A 27,655-nucleotide genomic window follows, 5' to 3' on the forward strand; every position below is an offset into this window, starting at 1 on the left:
TGGCTTTTAACAAAATATGTCTCATCTGGGCTTTTCCAACTTGGAAAGTAAAAACAGCTGAGGTGAAAAGGAGTTCTAGTCCAGCGTAGTTTTTAATGTGAACATCATACACCAGACTTTTTTTCCCAATGACTTTAACACACCCACAGATAATCACGCGTAGTTATAGCCGCAGGGAGGTGCTGACGAGCAGGGTGAAAAGGATGTTGTGGCAGTACTGTGAGTTCGAGTTTGATTGGTCGCTTGTGCGTAAAACACTCCGTCCCTCTTTAAACTGCGGTCAGGTTTGGTACAGCCTCTCCTACAGCTGTGTGTTTCTGGCAACTGGATGTAGGAGCCTCTCTTCTTTAAACTGGGGCTCAAAATTGGAATGGTAAACACTAGCTGGGTTCTTTATTGTGCGTAAAGAGCTCCACATCATGTCCAACAATGTGTTGATTAAAACCCTAGAGGGCCTGTGCCTGGACTCAGGTTATATGGCGGGGGAGAACTGCCCGTCACTCAGCCTGTCCTCGGGCAGGTCGGGGCACTCGCAGCCAAATTTGAACACACCTCACCGGGGTCCTTGCTGGCAGCACGCCGGCTCCCTGTACAGCAGAAACGGTAGCTGGGACACTGTGAGCACGCTGCCGGAGGACGTGATAGATATCCTAACGAAATGCCCCTTTCTGCCCGAGCTGGAGGAGTATCCCTGGATCGAACAGGAGCTGCTGGAAGTTGTGCGTAAAGTTGCCCGCACGCGTGCGTCATACACGAGGGAAGCGGTCCACCGGCTCTCTGTCCTGCTCCGGAGAGCTTTGGTGCGCATCTCCCGGGAGGCTCAGCGGCTGAGTGAGCTGCACAGGCGGTGCACACGGCTGGAAGTGCAGAGCGCAGTGAGGCTGGTGTTGAGTTGGGGTCTCGCAGAGAAGTGCATCTCATCTGCTGTGAAGGCGGTGTCCCTGTACTGCATGAACTCAGGCAACACCGCGCGTCAGCGCGGCAAGTCCTCGCGCTGCGGCCTCACGCTCTCCGCGGGCCGTTTCTTTAGGTGGATGGTGGAGACGCGGGTGTCGGTTCGTGTGCACGAGTACGCTGCAGTGTGCCTAACAGCCTGTGTCGAAACTTTGGCAGAGGAAGTGGCAGGACGTGGGCTGCAGGCGGCGAGGCTGACCGCGGAAGAGGAGGGAGGGCAGATCGACGGGGTCATCTGCGGTCCGGTGACCACCGAGCTGCTGGATGGAGCTGTGAGCAACGACGCAGAGCTGTGGGGGCTGCTGCAGGTCTACGAGCATCTCATATGTGGCAAAAATGCCAGTGGTGAGTTCAGTGACCTCATGACGAGATTTTGAAGCTTACTTTTAATAAAGTATAGATCTTTAAAAATTCTGATCTAAATAAAAAGACAAAAAAGGATCAAAATGCAAATGTTATTAATTTATCGCTTAAGTTTAAAGCAGGTATTATATGCACATGTACAGGCTGTTTTTCTCTCCCCTGTCAAGAACCTTAGATTAAAAAATGACAACTACAGAAAATCCAAAATAAGAAATAGCTTTACAACAACCAACTCATCCAAGTTACCTTCCAGCAGATCCACAAACGGTGCTTCAGAAAGTTCAAAAAAGGTTCTGACACCTTTTTTTCTGATACAGTGGATACAATGTGTTCTTTGTGCAACATTCCAATCTAATGTTCACTTTTATTATAATTATGTTCATCTGGTTACAAAACGATTTGTCCATTAGGACTTATTTGTTTTGGAGCTCTTACTTCACTGTCAGTCACAGTGAAGCAGTGTTCTTTTGACCTCTGCTGTTATAGGAGTCATATATATATACTGTATATATGTCATATATAGAGACAACAACACTATGTCCAGCTGTAGCATGCTAGTCTGAGGCTAGTCTGAGGCTAGTCTGAGGCTCTGCTGAGATTTCTCTTTCCAAATTTTTGTCACATTTATCTTATAATATGTGATATTTCCTCTTCTTTCACTTTCACATCACAGCTTGTGAGAAAGAGGAAGATGTCTGGATGAAAACCTGCCAGCTTTTGTTATTTCAATCAGTCTTTGAAAAAAAACTCTTCTTCAGTACAGTGCCAGGACTTGCATACATGCATCTGTGACTGACGGTTGTGGGCTACATCTTCACAGGCTGACCTCACTACAGAGGGGAAAAACCTTGACTTCCTACTCGGTCCTCTGTTGAACTGGGTAGTGTTACAGATTAGACGAGTTGATGATGGCATTAAATTGCTGAGAACTCTCCAGAGTCCCGATAATAAGAACCAGAAGCTTAAGAAGTCTACAAACACCACAGAGAGAGCAATTAGAAAATCCTTCAGACAGGAAAGAGGCATTTTGGGTAGTAAGTAGGAAACACTGTCTGTTAGACTCACTGAGGTCAGCTTTGTTCTTCTTAAACATATTTTGCCTTTGAATAATCACAGCATGGACAATGAGCAACTGAGGAAGTGTTACAGAGCAAAGTTTGCATGAATCTTATGTCACAAAATTGACAAAAGATGCTTTCGGCCTTGAGTTTGAAGGGCAGATTAATTCCTTGGGCTCTTTATTGTATTCTTGAGCAGTCTTTGTGGCCTTGCTCCTGCTGTGGGAGGGTGCTGCTGATGGAGAGTGTTGTTGCCATCATTAGGTGTGCTTGATCGGCTGCAGCTTTTAAGTGGGAGGTACATGTTAAAGCAAGATCCACATGAATGCTAGGACTGAGGCTTGACAGCTTCATGTTTGAATTCGGGAGACAGATGGTTACGTTTTTACAGATTTGGATTAGAACTTTGTTTCTTTTGATAAAGCATATAGTTAGGGCTGGATCAGGTGACCCTGAATCCTCCCTTGGTTGTGCCAAGGCTGGTGAGGGCTTCCCATGATGCACTGTCTTTTTTTTCTCTTCACTTACCTTTTTTTCACCCACTGTGTGTTTATACACCACCCTGCGTTTCATCATTAGTTATCATTCATCTTGTCGTGAAATCGATCAATGTAGAGCAGTGTCGCAAACCACGGAGGCCCCAGAAAAGTGCAATCAAACGTTGAGTTTATTAACAGCCCGGAGAAAACATCAACATATGTCTTCTGACCAAAATACATGTTGTGGACACTTATAAAGCAGTGGGGTTACACCCCCCCCCCCCCCCCCCCCCCCCCCCCCATGGCGTCAATGACAGATTAAAATAGGTTCCAGACATTAGTCACAGTTAATCGTACATCTTGTACATCTTTGATAGCTATAAGCAGACATAGAACTTCTCTTTTCTATAACACCTTCCATGCAAGGTAATAAACTTCAAGCCCTCAGGGTCTCTGGGGCTAATTATTGACTCTGGTCATCTGTTGCCAGAAAGTAAAATGCAACAGGTTTGCAACAAGAAGCTGGGAACATTTGGGCCTCTGCTCAGGCCTATTCCTAGATTATATGTGTTGTAAGCATGCATTGCAGTTATCCTTCTATGTTCTAGTTTCCCTCAGCATGTATCACCTGGACAGTCACGCCAGTGAAGCTTAAGACCCTTAATGAACCGAACATCAACTCAAAATAAGCACAGATATGCAGTATGTATAAAATACTTAATGGAAGGGTCCTCAAATGCAATATCAATACTGTAAGAAATATTATTAAATGAAATAATGCTGTAAAGATTGTTATTAATGCAATTATAATGATGCAGATTATATGGCAGCAATAAAAGAATTATTTCTGTATCTCCACAATCTCTACTCTTCTCCCCTTATCCCAAGCGGATGGTCACCCTTACCTGAGCCTGGTTCTGTCAGGCTTCTTCCTGTTAAAAGGGAGTTTTTCTTTCCCACCGTCACCGGTCTTTACCTCTTTGCCTCAAGGCAACTGTTGTTCTCTTCAGTTCAATGTATTTATATAGCACTCTTCACAGGATAAAAACCACAAAGTGCTTCACAGTAATATAAAAACAGATATACATTAAAAAAAACAGCACAATCAAACTTACAGCAGAAATCTAATTAAAAGCTAGTCTAAATAAATGAGTCTTAAGCTGCTTTTTAAAAGAATAAATACAATTAAAGCAACGCAATGATGGAGTTAGAGCATTCCTCAACCTGGGGGCCACCGCTCTAAAAGATCTATCACCTCTGGTCTTAAAACGAGTTCGTGGGACTACCAACAGCCTTTGATTAGATGATCTCAGGCTGCGAGAGGGAGTGTGGGGTTGATGTTGAGAAATGTGGGCAGAGGCATCACAATTCAAAGCTTTAAAAATCAGTACCAAGATTTTAAAATGAATTCTGAAATGTACTGGAATCCAGTGTAATGAGCGTAACACTGGTGTAATGTGCTCCGTTTTTCGTGTCTTAGTTAAAAGCCTTGCAGCAGCATTCTGGACTAACTGGAGACGGTCAAGATTCCTTTTGCTCAAACAAAGATACAGACTGTTACAATAATCTGAGCAAGATGAAATAAAAGCATGAATAACCATTTCTAACTCAGATTTAGACAAAGTTTGCAGTTTGGAGATGTTTCTTAGCTGAAAAGGCAGTTCCTAATGAACTGTCGAGAGTGTTGTTTTGGGGACATGGCAGAATTAAAAAAAAAAGGTACCTGAGGCTCGGGTGAACAGATGAGCCAAGAGAACCAAGATGCTGTTTGATTAGAGATATCTGGTTGTTGGGGGCAATAATTAATGTTTCTGACTTCTCAGAGTTCAACTGTAAGTAGTTGTCACCAAGCCACTGCTCAAGGGAAGCTAAACATTTAATTAAAGAGGACAGTTTATGGACTTCCATCGGCTTAAAAGAGCAGTAGAGTTGAATGTCATCAGCATAGAAGTGATAAGACCCCTCAGGGAACTGCCTGATTATAAGTTCTAGAGGTAACATGTACAGGAGAAAAAGAATCGGTCCCAGAACTGAACCCTGTGGTACCCCACATGTCAGATCCTTAGAATGTGACATAAACTGATTTGCAAAAACACTAAAAGATCTGTTGGAGAGGTGTGACTGAAACCACTCCAGAGCCAGACCGGATACAGCGACTATGTCCCGGAGCCTGTTAATCAGGATGGTATGGTCAACGGTGTCAAAGGCAGATGTTAAGTCCAACAAAACCATGACTGAGGATGCTCCGGAGTCAGCTGACATCTTAATGTCACTAGAGACTTTAATTTTGCGGTTTCTGTTGAGTGACTTTTATGGAAACCCGACTGAAATTTGTCATAAATTTCATGTTTTTCTAAAAAAAAGTGGTAAGTTGATCTGCAACTAGTTTTTCCAGAATTTTTGACAATAATGAAAGCTTAGAGATAAGCCTATAATTCTTAAGCTGTGTTGGATCCAAACCGCTCTTTTTAATATTGGCTCAACAACAGCATGCTTACAGAACCTAGTGACCACACCTGGTGAAACAGAGTTGTGATTTGGGACTATATAAATGACACTGAATTGAATCGTTTCCCTTATACGTTCAAACTGCCTGCAACACGCTGGGATACTACAGGTCCCAACCCTCAAATGAGGACGAACAGGGAAAGTAAATGAATGAGTGCTGTTAGCCTCTGACCCATACACACACACACACACACGCGCACGCACGCACGCACGCACGCACGCACGCACACACACACACACACAGCCACAGTGTTCTTCCTGATCTGGCAAGAAAAGCAGTGAAACCTGAGCAAATATTTCCACTTTGTTTGCAGACAGCTTGCTGATAGCATCCACAGACACAGCTCATAATAAATACAACAGAAAGCAGATTTAGGCTAACACTGCAACACACATGGTTGTCAGATCAGCTCAGAGCGAACTCCTTACATGAGGCTTTTTTTGTCTTCCTTTGTGACATCTGTAGTTTTCATCTGCTTCTGTGTAGGTTAAAAAAATCAGTGAACTATTTTTACTCCTGAGCATCCTTCAGTAACTCTCCTCTTTCCTCCAAATATATTTGAATAACTCTGACGTCCTTCAACACGATGCACTGATGAGGCTGATTTCTGGGTCATGAGCAGGATGACAGAGAACAGAAAAAGAGGCGCAGATGAATTACTCTGCAGCAAATACAGTGGTTACAGTTGTTCTGCTGCAAACTGGTAATGGCTCAGAGAGCAGACGCACCCGGTCATGATGGTGTTTGCCGTGTCACCAACAAAGATGGCTTACCTGAAGAACGCTTTGGTTATGTGAAAGCTGACTTAGATTTATTTACTGTGTCAGCTCTACAGGCAGGATCTCAACAACCAAATATTACTGTAATCAGTACTATTAGTGATGTCACAATCCTTTGTGCAAGGTCGTGGGAGCTATCTTTGGGCAGATATTTTGAAGCATTATCCAACAACAACAACAAACTTTATTTATATAGCACATTTAAAAACCAGTGGTGTACCAGCTCACTCCTGGTGGCCGATTGGTGGGGCCTGGCGCCTGTGGCCCGGCTGGGCCCCTTCCGGGGGGGTGGGATGCTCGCAGGCCTCTGGCCTCTGGGCCTGAAGCTCGGTCCTCTCTGGCACAGCTGGCTGCCGGCAGAACCCACGGGCACGCCACTGCAACCCCCTCTGGCCTCTGCTCCGTAGCTGCTGGGTGACCTCTCGTTTGGGGCTCTCCTCAGCTCTTCCCAGGAGGGTGGCACGGTTCCCCCCCTTTTGGTGGTCCTCCTCGGGTCCTTGTACTCTGGGGCCTGGATCTCCTCCATACCTGCTTCATACCCTGGTGGACGGGGCTGTGGCCCCCCCACACTCCCTAGCAGATCGTTACATGGAGGAACCTTTGGAATACAAGCATGCTGATCCACACAGGTATGCACACAGGTGTACACACGGGTGTTCAGACGCGGACTACAGCTTTCTTGGCTGCTGCCTCAAAGCACATTGTGCGCTGTCTATCTTGCGTGCTGCACAATATCGTTTATTATTTAGTATCTACTGATATTTACTGCTAGCTAGTTTATTGTGATGGTGCTGTTTTTTATTATGTTGCTCTTTGTTGTTTGCTTTCTCTTCTGTTTTCTTTTCTCCATACAGGTGACCCAGGTGTTTGTTTGTTTGGTTTTTCTTTCTTCCCCCTTCTCACCGTCTCTTCTCCCCTTTGGTTTTCTTTCTCTCCCTCTCTTTCTTTCATTCTTTCTCCCTGTCCTATCCCCCAGTCATGTCTGTCCCGTTTGTAGCAACCGAAAATAAAATAAATTCATAATTATAATAAAGGTCAATCAAATGGACCAATATGGCAAGGCCATGATGATCCACTTGGTAAAATAAATCCACTTGGCATCTTTCTTGGCCTTAAGACAACAATTCTGATGGCTAAAGATCCAAACGGGACACAAAAAAAGAAAAAAAACAAAAAAACAGTGGTGTACCAAAGTGCTTAACATGCAAGAGAATAGGATGAAGTAACAGGGAAGGATGAGGGCTATGGCAAGGTACCAAAACAGCTAGCAAGTTGAATGGCATTAAAACACAAAAGCAAAAGAAATTGCATATGAAAGCATAAAAGAAAACTAAGTGTAAAGGATAAAACAGTCAAAAAAAAAGTTTACTAATGAACACTTGAAATGTTTGGTAAACTTGGTGTGTGTGTGTGTGTGTGTGTGTGTGTGTGTGTGTGTGTGTGTGTGTGTGTGTGTGTGTGTGTGTGTGTGTGTGTGTCAGCTATGACTGAGGAGGAAGTGGATGCAGCCAGCTGGAGACAGTATCTGATGCTGGGTCAGATTACATGGAGTAATCCAACACTCATTGGCTACCAAATGTCACTTAATGTCATCTCCATCTGGCCTTTATGTGAAACTATAAAACAGAAGGAAAATGTGGTTTAATGTTTAATGGCTTGGCTACTTTGGGTTGTATTAGCAGGAGGATACAATCTGTGAGCTCCACCACAGAGGAAGGCTCCAGCAGGAGCATTTTATGGACAACTGCACCAAAGTAAATGGTTAACCAGAGGTCGAGCACATTGGACGGCTCTGTCCTGACCAGCTTTAATCAAACTGTAAACTTCTTTGTGACAGGAGGCCGTTTGGATGTTGGAGCTCTGCTCTGCTGTTAACAGCATCTCATGGCTGCTGATTCCTGGCTCTGTGTGCTCATTGCCCCAAGCCAACACAGAATCGCTCCAGACATGCGGCCTGCAGGTTTTAACCAGATTATACGACGAAAACAACATCTTCTGCCTGTGTGTTTGACATTTCTCTGAGCGGAGGCTTTATTTAATCCCACCCAAGTAGGAGCACAGGATTCTCTGTTTCTGTGCCATTTGGCACTTCATGTTTCTTCATGTTAGCTCCATTAGTGTTGTCATGTTGGCTCCATGTGAAACAGAGATCGTATCATAAAAGCCCTGATACGGATTGTTTCTACCATAAGTTGACTTTAAACAGTCTGTTCAGGTTCCTTGATGTTATGAACACTGAGCTAACCCCTGCTCTGACTGACCTTCTGACCTCCGCTTAAAACACTGAGATTGTTTAGGATCATACTGTATTGTACTGTACTGTATTATCATACTGTATACTACACAAACAAGTGACTTACTGGTGCTTTTGGGTGAACTGTGTGAATTCAAAAATCCCTTTTTCATGGTTATAATATTTCTGTAGCTGCAGGCTCTTGTCTACATTGTTGGGTTAAGCATCCATCTCTCTAATATTCTGACCAACAGGTCAAGGTAAAAAAGGCAGTGCTATAGTGGAGACACTGACACCATGGATACCACAGCTAGTTATTAACTTTTATTTAAACTGGGGTACAGGTTTTGGCTAATTAAATTGAGAAAAGTCAGAAGAAATGAAACGCCGTGTCCTTAGTAGAATGAAAGCCAAATAAGTGAGGGATGCATCTTACATCCAAAGCATGCCTAATGGTCTGGTTACAATTTGTCAGTCGCAAAAAGCATGCTCTGCCTTTATCATCTATTTTAACCAAAGTATGAACAGGGAGATATACTTAAGAAGGCCTTTATGCAATAAATTATTTAAAATGATTAATAAGATCATTTTCTTAAACTTGACCCTGATGACCATTAGAAAGAATTCGAGACTACTGACTCAGTTTTTAGATGCAGAGGCTCGACTGCATCCACAGTTTTGCTGGTTGAAGATGTGATCACCAGGTAACCTTTTGTTCCCAGCTAGTTGACATCCTATTTTTACTCTAGTGTGATGTAGTCCCAAAATATTAGAACAGCAACAGGTTATAAATGACTTTAACAGAAGTTCAAAAAAGCCTTAATTTATTTGATTAGCAACAATCTGTGATTCCCCGTTTTCTCAAATCAGAACAACAGTTGCCTCAATGTGTTTTATGTTGTAAGGTAAAGATCACACAATAATACAACAGACAAAACCCTGAAAATCATGTGACCCCGTATGAGCAAGCACTTTGGCGCAGGTGGGAAGGAAAAACTCCCTTTTAACAGGAAGAAACCTCCTGCAGAACCAGGCTAAGGGAGGGGCGGGGCCATCTGCTGCGATTGGTTGGAGTGAGAGAAGGAAGACAGGATAAAGACCCTCTGTTAAAGAGAGCCAGAGATTAATAATAACTCATGACTAAATGGGGAGTGGTGAATAAACACAGTGAGAAGGTGACAGAGGTCTGCCTACATGATTCCAGTTGGATGTTGTTGAGTTTCTATTGCTTTGATGCCATGAGCATTACTCTTACTCTTGTTACTAGTCTTTACTCTAAATTATTTTTGTAGCAATAATAAAACCTTCTGCATGTAAATGTTCCATGTTGTCACTATCTGACCCGTTTTCACAGCACTGCAGAGGTTTTCTTTCTTTTTAATGTATTTCCTTCTCTCCTGGTTTAGTCTGGATCGGGACTGAGATTGTAACCTTAAACCCTTACACACAAACACACACTGAAACACGCACACAACCTTTGACTCTCTGGTTCTGTTGTCTCAACCAAACACTTGCAGTATTATACCATGCAGCAGAAAAGAGCTGTTGTTTTCGGGGCCGGGGACTGAGCCTCTCTCTCCATTTGGGACACACACACACATACACTCAGTCTTTCTCACAGTGTGTGCTTGCAGGCTCGAGGGTTGTTGAGCACTGTTTTCACTGAGCCGCAGGTACACACAAGGAGACCGTCAAAGGAAATGACTTAATCACTCATGATTCTGGATGTAAGCAGGGCAGTGTTGGGAACAGGAGCTCAGGCGTGTCTTTAGGGGGGGTCGGTCCTACACGGGTCGGTATTAGAGAACAGTGATTTGTGCTTTGTCCACTGCAGACTGGTCCCCTGTTGTGCACCAGTGAATAGATGCCTGTTCACCCTGTCTCCTGTCTGTAAACATAGCAGGGTAATGAGCATCGATTATCACCTACACAAGTCCGTTTTTTAACCAAAGATTTCTTTATTTCTGGCCAGGCCTGGTTTTAGAAAGCAGAGATGTTTTTTCAGTAGAGAGGAATGAATCAGCTCAGGCTGATAAACAGTCTGATTAACATTGGTATATCCCAGAGGTGTTGGATGAGGTTTGGGCCACACCGTACGGTGAATATTGTTTCTAATACACTGAGCTGTATACTGCCTCAAGTGTCCTGTAGGTTTTAGATTTCACCCTGGGTGAAAATACCTGAATCAAATGATGAGTTCATTACCAGGCCTCTGGAGAACTTCAACACATGTTGAGGAGGTCATTTAGCCATTTGAATCAGCTGTGTTGGATCAAGGCCACATCTAAACCCTGCAGGACACCGGCCCTCGACACCTGTGGTTTATGGTCATGTCAAGGCTAAAGATCTGACCATAGAGAGAACCAGTGGAATTACATGATTCACAGTGAGCAAGGACTTGGCAACGGTGGGGAGAAAAAGACCCCCAAAACCTCTTTTTGCAAAACCAGGTTCAGGGAAGGCATCAAAGAGGATGAAGATCTGTCTGTCTTGTGACTGTGAAATCTGCTGGATCTTAAGTTTTAAAAACACTGGAGTATAGTAAGGATGCAGAAAATGCTAGCTTACTCTAGCTAGCTCTTACAATTATTGTACAATCTACTCTACAATATAGAGGTGACTGTTGTTGTGATTTGGCACTATATACATAAAACTGAATTGAATTGAACTTGAAAACTAAGTACCTGTAAACGCTCCAGTGGTTACAACCACTTCACCATCCCCATCTGTCCTGGCTGGTCAGTCATGTTCAAGTCTCCATACATGATCACTGTGAATGCCTCACTAAAGCTGGATTTGTATTCTGTTGGGCTTTAGGTTTTGCAGATTGTCATCAGTGATGTGGCTTCCATTGTGCGTAAGATTACGAGTCAGCAAATCCCCGATTCAAAAGCACACAATGGTCAGGGATCTACGAGTGTGTGTGTGTGTGTGTGTGTGTGTGTGTGTGTGTGTGTGTGTGTGTGTGTGTGTGTGTGTTGGCGTATATCTGTATGGGCTTTTCTAAAGTGGCTGCTTGGCTTTGAGAGTGAGTGCATCGCGTCGTACTAGCAGATGGCCTGAAGTGGTGGTGCATCATGTCAATAACATGAGAGAGCTTTTGTGCTGCAGTGCATTCAGAACTGTTGTATCCATGATGTTCTGTGTGTTTGTGAGATACTTTTGTAATGCTACGTTGCAGTGATGAGTTTAAAACTGGCAAAGAGTTTCTGAAGACAGAACCTTCTCCAACCACGTACATAGGCCAAAGTGATGCAACAAACCAACTCCCACCTTTATGCAGGAAACTTGGCTAAAAACTTACAGCTTCATAAATGTTCTTTGTTTTTGTAGGTGAGCTGTCACTCCCAGCCCACATCAGCCCATACACAGAGAGCAGGGAAGATGCCTACATCCAGCTGGAGCTGCGGATGTTGGAGCAGGCGCTCCTTGCCACCTGCGTTGGCAGCATTGGAGAGCTGAGTACGTGTGTGTTGTGTCAGTCAGCACAGTAGGCTCCTGTGTTTTGTGTGTGTTTATTTAAACTGTGACCGACGTCGGACTCCTGGGACACAGTGTTTCCACTTGGTTCCATAACCTGTGGCTTGTGTCCAAATAACAAGAGCACTTTCAGACCCTGCAGGCCACCGCACCTCATTATCTGGCACATAACCTAGGTAGCTACCACAACTAAAACAAGCTAGCTGCAGTAGGCTAACGTTAGCTTTTAAAAAGAACTTATTTCCAGATGTTTCTTTAGGTTGGAGTCTTTTGACGCTGAGAGCAGCTTGGCTGCACGGTCAATAAGAAATGCATTCCTGCCTGTGCACTGCTGGCTCTGTTGTGCTGGCGCCGGGTCCATTGTGTAACTGACGCCACCAACATTAACAGGACGCTTACATTAGAGCCTCTTATTGCGTGTTTTGTTTGGGCTTCCTGCAATGCGTGGAATTACCACAATTAGAGAGGGGATGGGCTAACATATGAAACAGGAAATGACCGCCATGTAATGCATTTAACAAAGTAACTGTATTCTAATTATCACTTATTTAAGTGGTAACTGTAACAGAATACAGTTACTCATATTTTGTGTTTTTAAATACATTATGCTGGTACATGTACTCTGTTACTCCAGAACTCTGACTATTACAGACCCACTGTGATCCACTATGTCAACAAAACTGGAAGGTTCATAACTCAAAAACACTGGATCAGCAGGTAAATGGCAGATCAGAGGGAAAAATAATGCAAATTAAATTGTAACTGTATGAGCTTTATGGCAAATAATCTCAGCCTCATTATTGCTGTTGTTTTTCTTTTTTTTTTACATTATTTCTTTGTCCATAAAACAGACATAACTACAAATATATTAAGTTTATAAACTTTCTGAAATTTCTGAAATATGACAGCCTGTGGTGGTGGGAAATGATGGTTCCCGTCTTTTTGCAGGTGATCTGGTGTGTCGAGCAATGCACCACATGCAGCGTCTAAGAAGCTCGAGTGCCTCCATCAGCCACTCTTCTTCAGCCAATCAAATGCCAGTATCCTGGGCTCCAGATGCCCTCCGCACACTCTACTACTTCCTGTCCAGCCCACAGATGGAATCACTGGAGAATCCCAACCTTGACCCTCCAACCATGACACTGAGCAGAGAGAGGTTTGTGTGTGTGTGTGTGTGTGTGTGTGTGTGTGTGTGTGTGTGTGTGTGTGTGTGTGTGTGGCCATCTCTATACTGTCTTATGTTAAACTTTTTTCAGGCCATTCTTGCTCCTCCCTCCTCTCATGGAGTGGATCCGTGTTGCCGTGGTGCACGCTGAACATCGCCGTAGCCTATTGGTTGATAGTGATGATGTCAGACAGGCGGCCAGACAGCTTTTGCCAGGACTGGACTGTGAGCCCAGGCAGCTGAGGTAGGACACCAAAGAATAAAACCACTGATCGTGTATACTGTCAAAGCTGGAGTTGACTGATTACCAACCTGTCTGGCATTATTCAACCTTCTCAACTAGACTATATTGAAAGGATGCCTTAGATCCTCCAGGTACAGAAAGACTGCCTAGTGACCACAAAAAAGAAAAGGAAATCGAGCCTCCAATCAGGAACCCTGAATATCAAAACAAGCTGTATGGATATCAGTATGAGCAGCATCTAGTCCTCTAATAGGTGGATGTTCTCTAAAAATGCCGTGCAGATAGGAGTTAAATTGATATGACCTGTTTTTTTACTGTGTTACTCTGCAGGCCAGAGTGCTGTTTCCAGTTGTTTAAATGTCTGGATGCAGAAGCTGCTTCGGCTAAATTCCAGTTGGATTTAGGATTCAGGATGCTCTCGTGTGGCCGAGCAGACCTGCTCCACCACGCCGCCCGGCTTCTAGGAGCTGAAGGTGTCAACACTATAGACGATCAGGTGAGTGCAGCTGTGTTTCAGTGACTGGAACAGATACTAGGTTGATGTTTATACGTTTAAAATGTAATTCAGAAAACTGCTTAAAAATTTACTGAGAAGACTCCAATCAGAGTAAGGTCAGAAGAGCTCTGCTGGATAAATGTGATACCTTTGTCAGTATACAGATAGATTCATAGGAGACAGAGTCTAATATCAGCAGCTGTGGGACAGCTATGAATAATTTGTTTTCTAATGGTTACAATTTTATTTGCGAAGAAATTCATCAAGTCATTGCTAGTTAAGGTTAAAGGAATAATTGGTTCAACAAAGCTGTGACTCTTTGTCAGTCTGACTGCACTGACATGATGATGTCTCAGCTCTCAGATCTCTTTTTTATAGATTTATAGAGTTTGAAGTGTGTCTGATTTGTTGGCTTCTTCTTCAGAGTAGTCACATTATCATATGCTAGATAACAGTAACCGTAATAATAGGATCATGGACCTCTGTCGTAGCAGAGTTTAGGTAGCTGCTCTGCATTGTCTCGGCACATGGATGGAAGAAGATAACAGTGGCGGTATCACTTCCTTAAAGTTAGTTCCAGCCCTTTGAGAAAGACATCTACTGTAATGACATGTATTGTCCAGTGCTCATTATTGCAAAATTAAAATGATTATGTGTTTTTATATGTGATCTGCTCATTTTAGCTGACTCTACGAGCCAAACGATGCATTAGTCCGTTTGTTTTGTCTTGCATTGATTTACGATCTACAAATGTAAAAATGTAGATTCTTCTTTTGTGCACAAATAATGAGATACAACTGTATCTATTTTCACGATGCAAAATCATTAACATTTTAAAAATCTTAAATACATCTTACATATCATGTGTACATAGTTGCACTGGTGGATGTCATTCTGTTCCTCTGTCTCCTGATGTGTTTTCCATTGTATTACTTTGTATCTAAATTATGTACATAAATAAAAAGAAACAAAACCTACTATGTGTTCTTGCAGGGAATGAGCCCTCTAATGTACGCCTCAGCAGCAGGAGATGAGGCACTAGTGCAGATGCTCATTGAAGCCGGAGCTCACCTGGACATGCAGGTAAAGAGTGATGGTGGTGTAGGTAAAACCTCATTGCATAACAACAGGTTGTGAAGTATGTGTGTGCTTTATGTTCAGGTCCCTGGCAGCTCTGCCAGACATCCGTCTGTTTACCCAGGCAGTCGGCACTGGGTGGCCTTAACATTTGCTGTGCTTCACAGTCACCTGTCCGTGGCTCAGGTGAGTCCTTCAAACAGACTCCATCAGCAGAAAAACATTTCACTGGACTACTGAAATTAGCATTTTAATTGCTGCAGTGGTCTGACTGAATGAGTCTCTCACAGTATCGTGTTTCTCATGCTGGCAGCTGCTTTTGGAGGCCGGTGCAGACGTGGAGGGTGGAGCCTTGCTGGACAGTCAGGAGAGCTCAGCTGAGACACCACTACAGCTAGCTGCTGCAGCAGGTATCATTCTGCTGAACATTTTAGCGTATGTAATCTGAAGTTAACTGACAAAACTGTAGCTTTACCAAAGTGGACCTTTTTGATCAGAAACACATTGTTAACTAGAAAGTGCATTTTCTGAAGAAACTGCAGTGTGAATGCTTGAATCTGAATGTATGCACTGAAATGAATTAATTGCTGAATTTTGACTTAAAAATATTGAATGAGATTAAAAAAAAACAAAAAAAACCCCGAATTTAACCTGAAAACAAAGGTGCTGAACTGCTAAAAGCTGAAGGTTACACAGAAGAAGGAGTTGGAAAAAAACTGAAAATGTTTTAAATGTAAATTAGAAAACCCTAAGAAATGAGAAAAGAACATTTAGAGTCAGAAAACATCTGAATGAATATTAAAAGGTCATATTCTTTGAATCACTGAATGACTCAAATGTGATCCCTCCACTTTGATCCACACAGTTTAAAAAGTTTAAATGCCTGAGCTTTGAAAGACACGGTGTTGGAAAGAGAACAATAATGGCGACAATTTGAGGGTAAAATGATGGCTGTAACACTGTGGACACAGCAGCAGTTGAAAGAGAAGTGTTTAAGATGAATCTTGGCAGAGAGAGAGAGAGAGCTCGTTAAGCAGGCAGGTGTGAGCCTGGTTGCTATAGTGACCGCACCCAGTGGCTCCATACACACGCACACAGACATGCGCCTCACTTTTGCTGCTTAAAATGAACAGAAAAGTCAGGGCGAAACAAATCGTTCCCAAATGAAAAGTAAAAGTCGTATTGACAAAATTCTTTCACTGTGAGCGACAGCAATGTCTAGTCTACCAAATTCTCAGTTTTCATGTCTGTGGAGTTTATTATATGGACGTGGTGACAGTGGAAAGACACCATGCTCTTCTGATTTTCAAACGAACCTTCTGAGCCATTTTAACATTAGAGTCTATGGAAGAGTTGGAGGGAGGAGGCTGTGCATTGGTGACATTTATGAAAGAACCATAACACCTAGTACAATAGTAAACACATTGGATGAAAGAGGACAGCCATGGCTACGTTTTGAGGGTAAAATCATACCTGTAGAGCAAACGCTGCAGACACAGCAGCAGTTTTAAAAAAGATTTTAAGATTAATTTTTTTGCTCCTCTCACTCTAGCAGTTGAGCTGTCTCACTCTAGCCCCAACATTCCGTCCCATACACACCCATTATAAATTTTGAAACGGGTGAAAAAACATCATGAAACTTAAACTGGAACTGAAGAAAAAGTATAATAGATATTGAAAAGATAAATACAAGTTGAATAGTTGAATGTCTTGTCTTCGTTTTAAAGTTTGAATGGTGGCTCTATGTCAATGTATGTGGAAGTAGTAAGAGTTTAAAAATGAGTAAGTTGAATGAGGATTTGAAGGGTCTCCCCATTGAAATACATGGGAAATTTTTGTTGAATAAAGTTGAATAAAATTAAAAATATAAATGTTAAAAATGAGAAAAATAGAAGCAGTCATGTCCAAAATAATAGGAATCTAACGATGTTTGAATGGTTTTTCTAAGTTGAACGGTTTTGAAGGAGTTAGATGCCAAAAAACGTACGGAATATGGAATAATAATAAAGATTTGAAGAACAATACTGTGAATGCTTTTCAAGCATTCACACTAATAAGAATAAATTACAATGGTGTAAATAAAAACTGGTTACAATATAACATCTATTTTGAGGTTTTCGCGTGGTTGACTGTTTGGTGAAAACTATTTGTATGAATAGATGTTTTAGCAGAATAATGACTTGTATACTGACAGCGCTGCCAGTTTAGGCTCTATGAGGGGCCATGTGACCACGAGTCACACATGTCACATGTCACATGTTTCGAATGGATCCACCAATAGAACATCCGATCTTCTCAGGTTACTACGACATGGTTAGCCTGCTGCTCGCTCACGGAGCAGACCCTCTGATCAAAGTGCATCATGGGAATTCACCGCTGTATGAAGACATGAACTGCTTTAGCTATGCAGCAGCACATGGGCACAGGTGAGACTTAAAGTTCCACATTTTCCAGTTCCTGTTTTACCTTGCTCTTTCACACATATATAGCAACACATTTGCCCTTTCCACCTGCAGAAACATCCTCAGGAGGCTTCTGCAGCAGCCACAGCACAGGAAGGAGGACATCCTCTCTCTGGAAGAGATCCTGGCTGAAGGAGTGGAGGATGAGGAGGAAGAGGAACTAAAATTTTCAACACAGCCTCTAGCTCCTGACTCCCCAAGCATTATTCCGAGCTTGTGTAAGAACAGGATGAAGGCCCTGCAGCAGGCAGCCTACTACAGCGCGGAGCACGGCTACCTGGACGTCACCATGGAGCTCAGAGACATGGGTAAGCACGTGATGTCAAACTGAGGAACTCTGAACTGGGGTAATCGACTTTTAATTAAGAAGTAAATACATATGCACTGCAGGCTCCTGGTATAATTTTGAAATGTGCGTAATTAATTGTAAACTTGTGACAGATAAAAACAAAATTTCATGCTGAAGAAATCAGAGGAGAGCAAAATGTGAGATTTACAGTCCTTTATTACAAAGCTCAGGATGAAAATATCCATGAATATTAGACAGAGCTTCATCATGAGCTTCATAATGAGCCCAGTTACACCTTATTTGTTACTTTAATTGGCTCGAATGAAATCAAATTGATTGAAAAATTAGTTCATTAAAAAACACACGTCCAGTGAAGTGAACACATTGAAACTATTAGCCTAGTGTGCAGCCCTAGCACAGTACCAAGAAGCAGGCACAGAGGTGTATTTATGAAGCTCATTGCTGGGACATGAAAATCTACCTCAAGTGTTCACTGCTTGATAGAGTTATTATAATCTGACAGGAGGGTGTGTCGACATATAGAACAATCTGGAAAACAAAGAAAACATGTTTCAACAGCGAGCGTTTAAAACTGTGATCTAGTATTTTTATATACACTCAACAAAAATATAAACGCAACACCTTTGTTACTGCTCCCATTCCCCATGGGATGGACGTAGAGACCTAAAATTCATTCCAGATACACAATATAACCATCCCTCCCAAACAGTGGTCACAAATCAGTCCAAATGTGTGGTAGTGGGCACATCTGCCATATTGAGATAATCCATCCCACCTCACAGGTGTGCCACATCAGGATGCTGATCTGACATCATGAGTAGTGCACAGGTGTACCTCAGACTGCCCACAACAAAAGGCCACCCTGGAATGTGCAGTTTTTTGGGCTATTGGGGGTCTGGGGACCCAGAACCGGTCAGTATCTGGTGTGACCACCATTTGCCTCATGCAGTGCAACACATCGTCGCATGGAGTCTATCAGATTGTCAATTGTGGCCTTTGGAATGTTGGTCCACTCCACTTCAATGGCTGTGCGAGGTTGTTGGATATTCGTGGGAACTGGTACACGCTGTCGTATACGCCGGTCAAGCACATCCCGAACATGCTCAATGGGTGACATGTCCGGTGAGTATGCTGGCCATGCAAGAACTGGGACATTCCTAGCTGCCATCTGCCCTGAACAATGTGAACCATGATTCATCCGTGAAGCGCACACCTCTCCAACGTGCCAGACGCCATCGAATGTGAGCATTTTCCCACACAAGTCTGTTACGGCGACGAGCTGGAGTCAGGTCAAGACCCCGATGAGGACGACGGGCATGCAGTTGAGCGTCCCTGAGACGGTTTCTGACAGTTTGTGCAGAAATTGTTTGGTTGTGCAAACCAATTGTTCCAGCAGCTGTCTGGGTGGCTGGTCTCAGACAATCTTGGAGGTGAACCTGCTGGATGTGGAGGTCCTGGGCTGGTGTGGTTACACGAGGTCTGCGGTTGTGAGGCCGGTTGGATGTGCTGCCATATTCTCTGAAACGCCTGTGGAGACGGCTTATGGTTGAGAAATGAACATTCAATGCACGGGCGACAGATCTGGTTGACATTCAAGTCAAGTCAAGTCAACTTTATTTGTCAATTCTGCCACATGTACAGGACATACAGAGAATAGAAATTTCGTTACTCTCAAACCCTAGTGATTAAAAAATGCAAATAAAATAATTAAAAAGTAAAAATTTAAATAAATACAATACAATTTTACGTATAACAAAAAAAAAGCTATGCAATATACAATATACAATATTCAAGTAAGGAGGCATAGTGGTGCAAATAGGCAAATAGTGCAAATGGAGATTTAGTAGTATGCGGTAAGAGATAGTGTAACAACAAAGTCTTATGAGGTAATGGCAGTCCAATGCTCCACAAAGTGACTGGTAACTGGTGCAGGCCAGTGAGTGAGTCAGAGAGTGTGTGTGTGTGTGTGTGTGTGTATGTGACAGAGTTCAGTGAGACTGTGGAGGGGAGAGGGGGCAGAATCGGGAGGGAGTTAAGCTTCCTGACAGCCTGATGGATGAAGCTGTCCTTCAGTCTGCTGGTCCTGGCCTGGAGACTCCGCAGTCTCCTCCCTGACGGCAGCAGCTTGAAGAAGCTTTGCATTGGGTGCGTGGGATCAGCCGCTATGCAAAGGGCTTTTTTAGTGAGACGGGTGCTGTAAATGTCCTGGAGGGAGGGGAGAGAGACACCAATGATCCTCTCTGCAGCCCTCACTATGCGTTGGAGGGTTCTATGGCAGGACGCATTGCAGGCTCCAAACCACACAGTGATGCAGCTCGACAGGATGCTCTCGATGGTGCCTCTGTAGAAAGTGTACATGATGGGGGCTGGTGCTCCTGCTCTTCTTAGTTTGCGGAGAAAGAAGAGACGCTGCTGTGATTTCTTGGCCAGTGCTGTGGTGTTGTACGTCCAGGAGAGATCCTCTGTGATGTGCACACCCAAGAACTTGGTGCTGCTCACTCTCTCCACAGACGCTCCGTCAATGGTCAGAGGAGCATGTTGGGTGTGCATTCTCCTGAAGTCCACAACAATCTCCTTCGTCTTCTCCACATTCAGAGAGAGATTGTTGTCAGCACACCACGTGGCCAGGCGTCTCACCTCACTTCTGTAGTCGGTCTCATCCCTGTTGCTAATGAGACCCACCACCGTTGTGTCGTCCGCAAACTTGATGAAGAGGTTGGAGCTATATGATGGAGTGCAGTCATGGGTCAGCAGAGTGAAGAGGAGGGGGCTCAGAACACATCCCTGCGGGGCCCCCGTGTTTAAAATGATGGTGCTGGGTGTATTACTGCCGACATTCCTGCTGTCAGCATGCCAATTGCACGCTCCCTCATTGCTTGTGGCATCTGTGGCATTTTACTGTGAGACAAAACTGCACATTCCAGGGTGGCCTTTTGTTGTGGGCAGTCTGAGGTACACCTGTGCACTACTCATGATGTCAGATCAGCATCCTGATGTGGCACACCTGTGAGGTGGGATGGATTATCTCAATATAGCAGATGTGCCCACTACCACACATTTGGACTGATTTGTGACCACTGTTTGGGAGGGATGGTTATATTGTGTATCTGGAATGAATTTTAGGTCTCTACGTCCATCCCATGGGGAATGGGAGCAGTAACAAAGGTATTGCGTTTATATTTTTGTTGAGTGTATATAAAAATACTAGATCACTGAGAGACGTAAAAGAAGTTGAGGATGTGACAGCTAGTGCTGTCAGCGTTAAACGCGTTAGCACGGTTAGCTCGTTAACGCGTTTAATGCCGACAGCACAAATTTCAATATAAATTTGAACCCTTTTTTTTGTTGTCCATGAGGTGTGCACGTTCTCTTTGTATTTGTGTGCTTCAACAAATGAAAGTGAAATAAACTGAATGAACTAACAAAAGCATTCAAAATCCAAACTTTGTATGATGCCAGGAAACTTGGTGGTTTTCCATATATTGCATTGAAAGCGTCTTTATAAAAGGAACATTTGCAATCACCTGCCTGCAGCTTCCTATTTCCTTTGGCTTTGATGAGCAGCAATCCAGAGAGCGGCGGGGAAAAACAGAGTAGTTTAACAGCTTGTTGCTTCTGGCTCCAACTGCACAAAGACCTCAAACACGTTCCCTGGTTCCCTCTCGCTGATCTCTCCAGGTGTCCCCTGGAGGCTGCACATCTGGTTAGAGTCTCTGCTCAGAGCCCAACAGCTGTGTAGGGACGATGTCATCATTTCCCTCCTCACAGAGTTCACCTCTATCAGGACGGAGGACTACAGCCCCGGGCTTCTCTCCACGGGCATCCCGCTCATGTTCAGCATGTTGGAGACCACCAAGGTACAACTCAGCACCTCTGCATCTCTGATTATGTGGATTTTCCTGTCTTTCCATAATTTCATGGAAATGCGGATAAAGGGTTTGAGGCAGAGCAGCTAAACAAAAGAAACAGAAATGATGATTCCTGACCTGTCTTGAAAAATAGCGATGGTACATTTTTATTGTTAAACAGATTTTAGAGAGTGGTGTCACACTCTGTGCCCAGTACAACAAACATCTACTAGCTCTACAAGGTGGCGGATGTTCAGTTGGTTTTTTGCTCCCATGCATGAAAGACAAACTGTGTGTCACAATGATACTGCTGCAGAACGTGACGAAGCGTAGTTCCCGACCACTCCCACACTTTTGAAAAGGTACACAGAGCCAACCATTTGGGGACATTTATACCTGCACTGGGGACTATTCTGAAATTCAAACCTGTTCAAACTATGACACCATATTATAAAAATATTTTCTCATTTATTTACATAGTTGTTTGTTCTTTGGTAATTTCTCAGTAAAGTTCATCACAGCACTCAGCAGTGGCATTAGTGTGAGCCACGTTCACACATCCATCAGTGTATTCTCACATGCTGATGGATGCTTCGGGGAAAATTTCCCGCAGATGCTTCACCACTGGAGGAGTCAGAGTTTGGATCATCAGTCTTCTTATATAATACAGCATATATAAAGGACTGTGTGTGTGGATGTGTGCTGCTGAATGTGCAGAGGTCAGTGCTACGATGATCTCCTGTTCTGTTTTATTCTATGTAGGACTACGTGGTAACAAAGCGTCTGGCGACTGTCTTTTCTCTCTGCTACGGCTCGTCTCCCGTTCCTCCGGTCCCACCTTTGGACGTCACTCTGTCCACACAGCTGGGTAACACTCCCCTCCTGCCAGTGTCAATGTTTAACATGTTACATTTGACCAACTTATGAAGGATTACATGGTTGTCTCTGCTCAGATATTCATTTTCTGAACAACAAAGAGATGTCAGATGTGACATTCATGGTGGACGGGCGCCCATTCTTTGCACACCGAGTGCTGCTGATGTCTGCGTCAGACAGGTATCATCTCTCTTCTCTGACTGACATTAGCTGCCTGTTATTATTAACCTATAAGAGGCTGCAGACATGTTCTAGTCAATGCAAACAAAATTAATGTCTAAGGGCATGTAGCAAAAGGACTATACAATGCAAGAATATAGGCTCGTGCACGCAATGCTTGGAGAAATTGCATAACATGTAAATTGTAAGTAGTTAAATTTCCAATAATGAGGTCAGGGTACATGTGTAAATAAGAAGTCTGGGTGAGCTAACGGCTCAAGCTTTTGACTCCTCTAAACGCTACATTTCAGTTTTTCTACTCTTGGATCTGTATGATGTCACTGAGAGCAGATATTATTAATATGATTAACTCTACAGCTCTAATTCAGACAGAGAAGGACATGAGGGACTGCACATGGCTCTAGTGTAAAGTTATTTTGAGCTCTTATTTAAGCAAAGCTCGTCTAGAAGAGTTATGATAAGTGAAATCCCCCAACAGACTCTCCAAACATGCTGCTGACTCAAAAACACTTAAGCACACTATAAAGTGCTGACAGTGTGAAATTAACCTAAGATGTGAAGCAGCTTTGTATGATTCATAACAGAGGAACCTGTCCACTACACTAAATATTCTGATGTACGTATGTATTGGAGTAGGCGTGTTCAGATCCAGTAAAGTGGGATTTGGCAGGTTGGACCAGTGTGAGGGAAGAAAATAATTTAGAAATAAGACAAATACGCCTCAGCAGTTTTTTTGTCTTTGCATACAGGCTGTGATCAGCTGACCTGTTTGTGGTTGCTGCTTGCCGCCCTTGATTCTAACACTGCACTGCCGTAAGCTTCACCACAGTACTGCTCGCTAAGCAGTTTAACCTGCACCAAACTGTATTTTCATGAAACCTTTGAGTAATACAAAATAATTATACCTTAATTGTTTCTTCTCACAATATGTGAGATCAATTTCAAAATATCAACATTGTGAAATGGATCCAATATTATTATTTTTTAAATAGCACGTGTAACTTCACTGAGTGACCCGACACGGCTCCGTGGGTGTGTTTTTGCCTTTTTCTTTTATTTTGATACAATCCGTTTTTATTATTCGTGGCACTTTCCGGCGCACGCTGCTCCAGCAGCTCCTCTCTCTCCGGCCCCGGCTGCTACTGAAATAGGGAAGACCTACACAGCACACCCTGAACCTGCTGCTCCACTCCTCCCCTGCAGCCGAGCCACCAACCACACCCGGACACATCATGATTTAGAACCAAACTTTAAATGTTCATTTTATCAAATGGCGCTGAGCACTGCTTACCTAGAAATGAACCTTTCATCCACTAATAGGAGGCATTCCTCAGTGAGCTTCCGTGTGCTATGATAACCAATGAGAGAAAGTATCCATTTTAATGTGATTATTGATCATTAATTCTTTCAGAACAGCTCTTACACTTTATTTAGAAAGTTTATGTGAACAAGTGGCCTCGAATGTCACCGCCTTTTTAAAGAATGAAATGTGTCCTGATGTGCGTTCTGTCCTGGCAGGTTTCGCCAGCTGCTCGCAGATTCCCCCGATAACATCGTCCACATCAATCACATGACCTACGGCACCTTCCAGGTGAGGAACTAGCTTACTCCTTGTGCTTCGGTGCAGATGTGACTGAGACCTTTAGGTGGATGAAGGCTGTTTGTTTCCCTGCAGATGATGATGAAGTCTCTGTACTGTGGAGGAACTGAGGGGCTGTCTGTGTCTCCCTCTGAAGCCTTGAAGGTAAACGTCCCACAGACTGTGAGTCAATGCCTGCTCCAGTCTGGGCCTTTTTTAGGATTTCCAGCTTGTTATGGATTGTACTGGTTTGTGTTTCATTAGATGAATCTCTTTAAGCCACTGACTGTGAGGTAGGTTTAAACTATTTATGACTTACTTCTGTCACCGGGGCAAATACTTTAGACGGCATCTGTTATTTTCTGTTGTTTCTGCTGGCAAATCAGTCAAACATTTCTTTTTGGTAACGTGCTTTTTTGGACAGGAGCAGCAATCGTGGCTCAAGAGTTGGGCGTTCGCCTTGTAATTGGAAGGTTGCCGGTTCGAGCCCTGGCTCCGACAGTCTCAGTCGTTGTGTCCTTGGGCAAGACACTTCACCTGTTGCCTTCTGGTGGTGGTCAGAGGCCCCAGTGGTGTCAGTGCGCCCCAGGGTGGCTGTAGCTACAATGTTGCTGCCATCACCAATGTGAATGGGTGGATGACTGGATGTGTAAAGTGCTTTGGGGTCCTTAGGGACTAGTTAAGCGCTATACAAATACAGACCATTTTTACCATCAGGTTATTGCTATGGCAGAAGTACACATCCACAAATGATTTTAATGTGTATTCACCACTCGTGTGTGCATATCCAGCTTTGTAAATAGTGTAAAGTACACTGATGGTTTACTCTTTGGTATCTGTCTCATAGCTGTTGCCAGTGGCCACTTTCTACCAGCTCCGAGGTCTGCAAAGACGCTGTGAAATGTCACTGTCGCAAAGCCTTACTCTGGACAATACTGTCAGCATATACAAGGCTGCTAAGGTAAAAACACACAAGCTGACATGTAAGACAGTTAGATATCTGGGACACAGCTTTTATTCAAACCATAGACTGCATATGAAAGCACTGTCATGAAAAGTAGCAGTAGTAGTAGCCACGGCAAATCTAAATATCCCAAAAAAGATGAAATTGAAGGGGAGACTGATCAAACATAACTCAGGTAAAGTTTTGGATTGTTGCCTTTTGATGGGCAGTTACAGAACCTGATGATAGGACTCGTATAAACTCCACCACAAACTGTTTCTCTCACTTTATTACTTTAGATTACAGAGAAAATAAAGAATAGGCAGAATTTGTGATTTCTCATATTACATTTGATTGATTGGACCATGTTCTATTTAGACCTTCATGCTTCAGGCTGTGAAACTAAAAACTCGAGCCTTATTTTCTTTTAGGTGTAAAAATTATTGTATTTTTTAATGGTGACTCGAATTTCAAGATCATAATAGAAGGAACAACTGTTTGCATAAATGTTGCTGCGAAAAAAATCTCCAAGGAAAAATTTCTTATATCAACATCATATATAAAATGGATTATCGCAGAGACACTGACTCAGCTTCTGCACTTGCAGCACCATGGAGGAGCTGAACTCTGCAGGTTTTGTGAAGGATTCTTCCTGCAGAACATGGATCAGCTCCTGGACAGGGAGGACTTCCACAGCCTGCTGCTAGGAGGTCTCAGTCAAGAGCTGCTATACCCAGGCCTGGGCACCCGATCTGGACTCGACCAAGATCAGGATCTACTGGTCCTCCTAAGGGACTTGGAGAATGTACTTATCCAGAGACTTTATATCCTCCACTCTGCATGTCGAGAGTAGAAATGGTGGAAATGTTGACTGTGTTCGACTTGCTGTCAGATTCAGTCCTGTTTTTGTGGTAATCTGAAAAACTGTTGCTAGCAGATTTTATTAGCTAGCTCAGCGGTCCCCAACCCCCAGGCCACAGATCGGTACCGGTTCGTGAGTCGTTTGGTACCGGGCCGCGAGAGTTGAGGCTCGGGTGTGAAATTTATGTTTTTCAGGGTTTTTAGTGTTATTTTTTTTAATCGTTTTTATCGTTAACTCTGTTTCCCTGGGTCTTTTCCCGTGTGTTATGAATAAATCTTCTTTTTTTTGGTACCAGTACTGGTTATATTTTGTTGTATTTATCCGCGACACCTTAAAGGCCGGTCCGTGAAAATGTTGAAAATGTTGTTGGACATAAACTTGTCTGTGGCGCAAAAAAGGTTAGGGACCGCTGAGCTAGCTAACTGACAGACATAAACGGAGAAGCTGGAACACTATTTTAAAAGTACTCCATGAAACTGCTAAATGGTTTGGTGACATTTAAATAAAGATTTATGGTCTGGGGAAATATAAGGAAACTCAGTTTGAAACCATCATAGATGATAGCACTGCTGTCTCAGGATTGACTGGTTAATTGTTTGGTCCATATATTGTTAACAGGACGGACTGTCTGGGAATATTAAGGTGTTACCGTTGATAAGGTGAAAGGTGCTACATCAATAGGCTTTAAGAACAGATTCATTTTTTGAAAGTGGGAGAAAAAGACTGCCTGTAAAGAATACCACCAATGAGCCTGAGTGACTGCGAGCTTCATTTATGGCTACATTTACAGAATATCTTATTAGTGTAGCGAATCCAAGATGGCGCCAGTGTGTACGCCAGGCCGTCTTCATCTCCCCAAGCTCTGAGTACTGCTTGCCGTTTTGCTTTATGTATGCTTCCCGGCTGTTTTTGCACTAATTGCCTATGATCGTCAAACTCTTTTGAATCTTCGACCATTGAACCATCAAACGCCAGACGTACGCTGGGAACCAGGGACTTTCCCCCCGCTTTCGACGGATATTCTTCCCCTCGTACGCCACCTGTCTTTTGCCTCCTACAGAAAAAACGACCTAGGAGACAGGGTAAACGGAGCGGTATCCGTGAACGCATCAAGGCCTACCTAAAGTCACACGAAGTGATTAACCACTATGTTATCTTGGATATTTTACGTTCCTCCCCATCCTTCCAGGACTGGTCTACCTTTAGGCTGATTCGCCATGTCGGCCAGCATGCTCACTCGGTCTACCTGCTTGGTGTTGGATGCAGACCTCCAGAGGTGGCGTGAAGCACAGCAATCTACGCCTGTTGAGGCGCACTCATAGAAGTGATAATGTGACTACGATCCGGATGGCACTGCTCAACACCAGCTTATTAAAGAACAAGTCCTTAATCCTAAATGACTTTTTTCTCTAATCAAGGTGAGATTTCTTGTTCCTGACGGAGACTTGGGTACGCCCCTGTGAGTCCTTTTCCTTTTTGGAACTTCTTCCCCCAAACTGTGCCTTTCTGAGCTGTCCCAGGACCTCGGGTAGAGGTGGAGGGCTAGCCTTGGTCTTTAAAAACAAATTTCGAGTACGGCAATTGCCTCCTGCCATGTACTCCAAGGCCACACACTTGATCTGGTATTGTCATATGGTCTGGACATGCACATTACGGATATAAGCGACGCTTGGTCCCAGTCATGTTTGATATTGAACTTTGTAATGTGGAATTGAATTGTGCCAAGTGTGCACAATCCTGAGATTACCAGCTTCTCTG

General features: G+C 43.5%; 1 protein-coding gene across 1 annotated transcript; it reads left to right on the forward strand.

Moving 5' to 3' along the window:
• Positions 1-312: 312 nt before the first annotated feature.
• LOC147339528 (ankyrin repeat and BTB/POZ domain-containing protein 2-like) lies at positions 313-26,795 on the forward strand. The gene is made up of 17 exons (XM_086299745.1): positions 313-1,299; positions 11,709-11,837; positions 12,804-13,011; positions 13,112-13,264; positions 13,595-13,760; positions 14,754-14,843; positions 14,922-15,023; positions 15,151-15,247; positions 17,137-17,263; positions 17,354-17,607; positions 21,288-21,466; positions 22,220-22,325; positions 22,411-22,513; positions 24,032-24,104; positions 24,189-24,257; positions 24,940-25,053; positions 25,643-26,795. Exons 1-17 carry the CDS (start codon positions 420-422, stop codon positions 25,886-25,888), a joined length of 3,096 nt encoding a protein of 1,031 aa, XP_086155871.1. The 5' UTR covers positions 313-419; the 3' UTR covers positions 25,889-26,795.
• Positions 26,796-27,655: the final 860 nt, after the last annotated feature.

The sequence above is a fragment of the Aulonocara sp. 'chitande type north' Nkhata Bay genome, linkage group LG1 (assembly GCF_057382095.1).
Source record: "Aulonocara sp. 'chitande type north' Nkhata Bay isolate Kocher_YH1m ecotype deep benthic linkage group LG1, A_spYH_male_GT1.1, whole genome shotgun sequence".
NCBI lineage: Eukaryota > Metazoa > Chordata > Actinopteri > Cichliformes > Cichlidae > Aulonocara > Aulonocara sp. 'chitande type north' Nkhata Bay.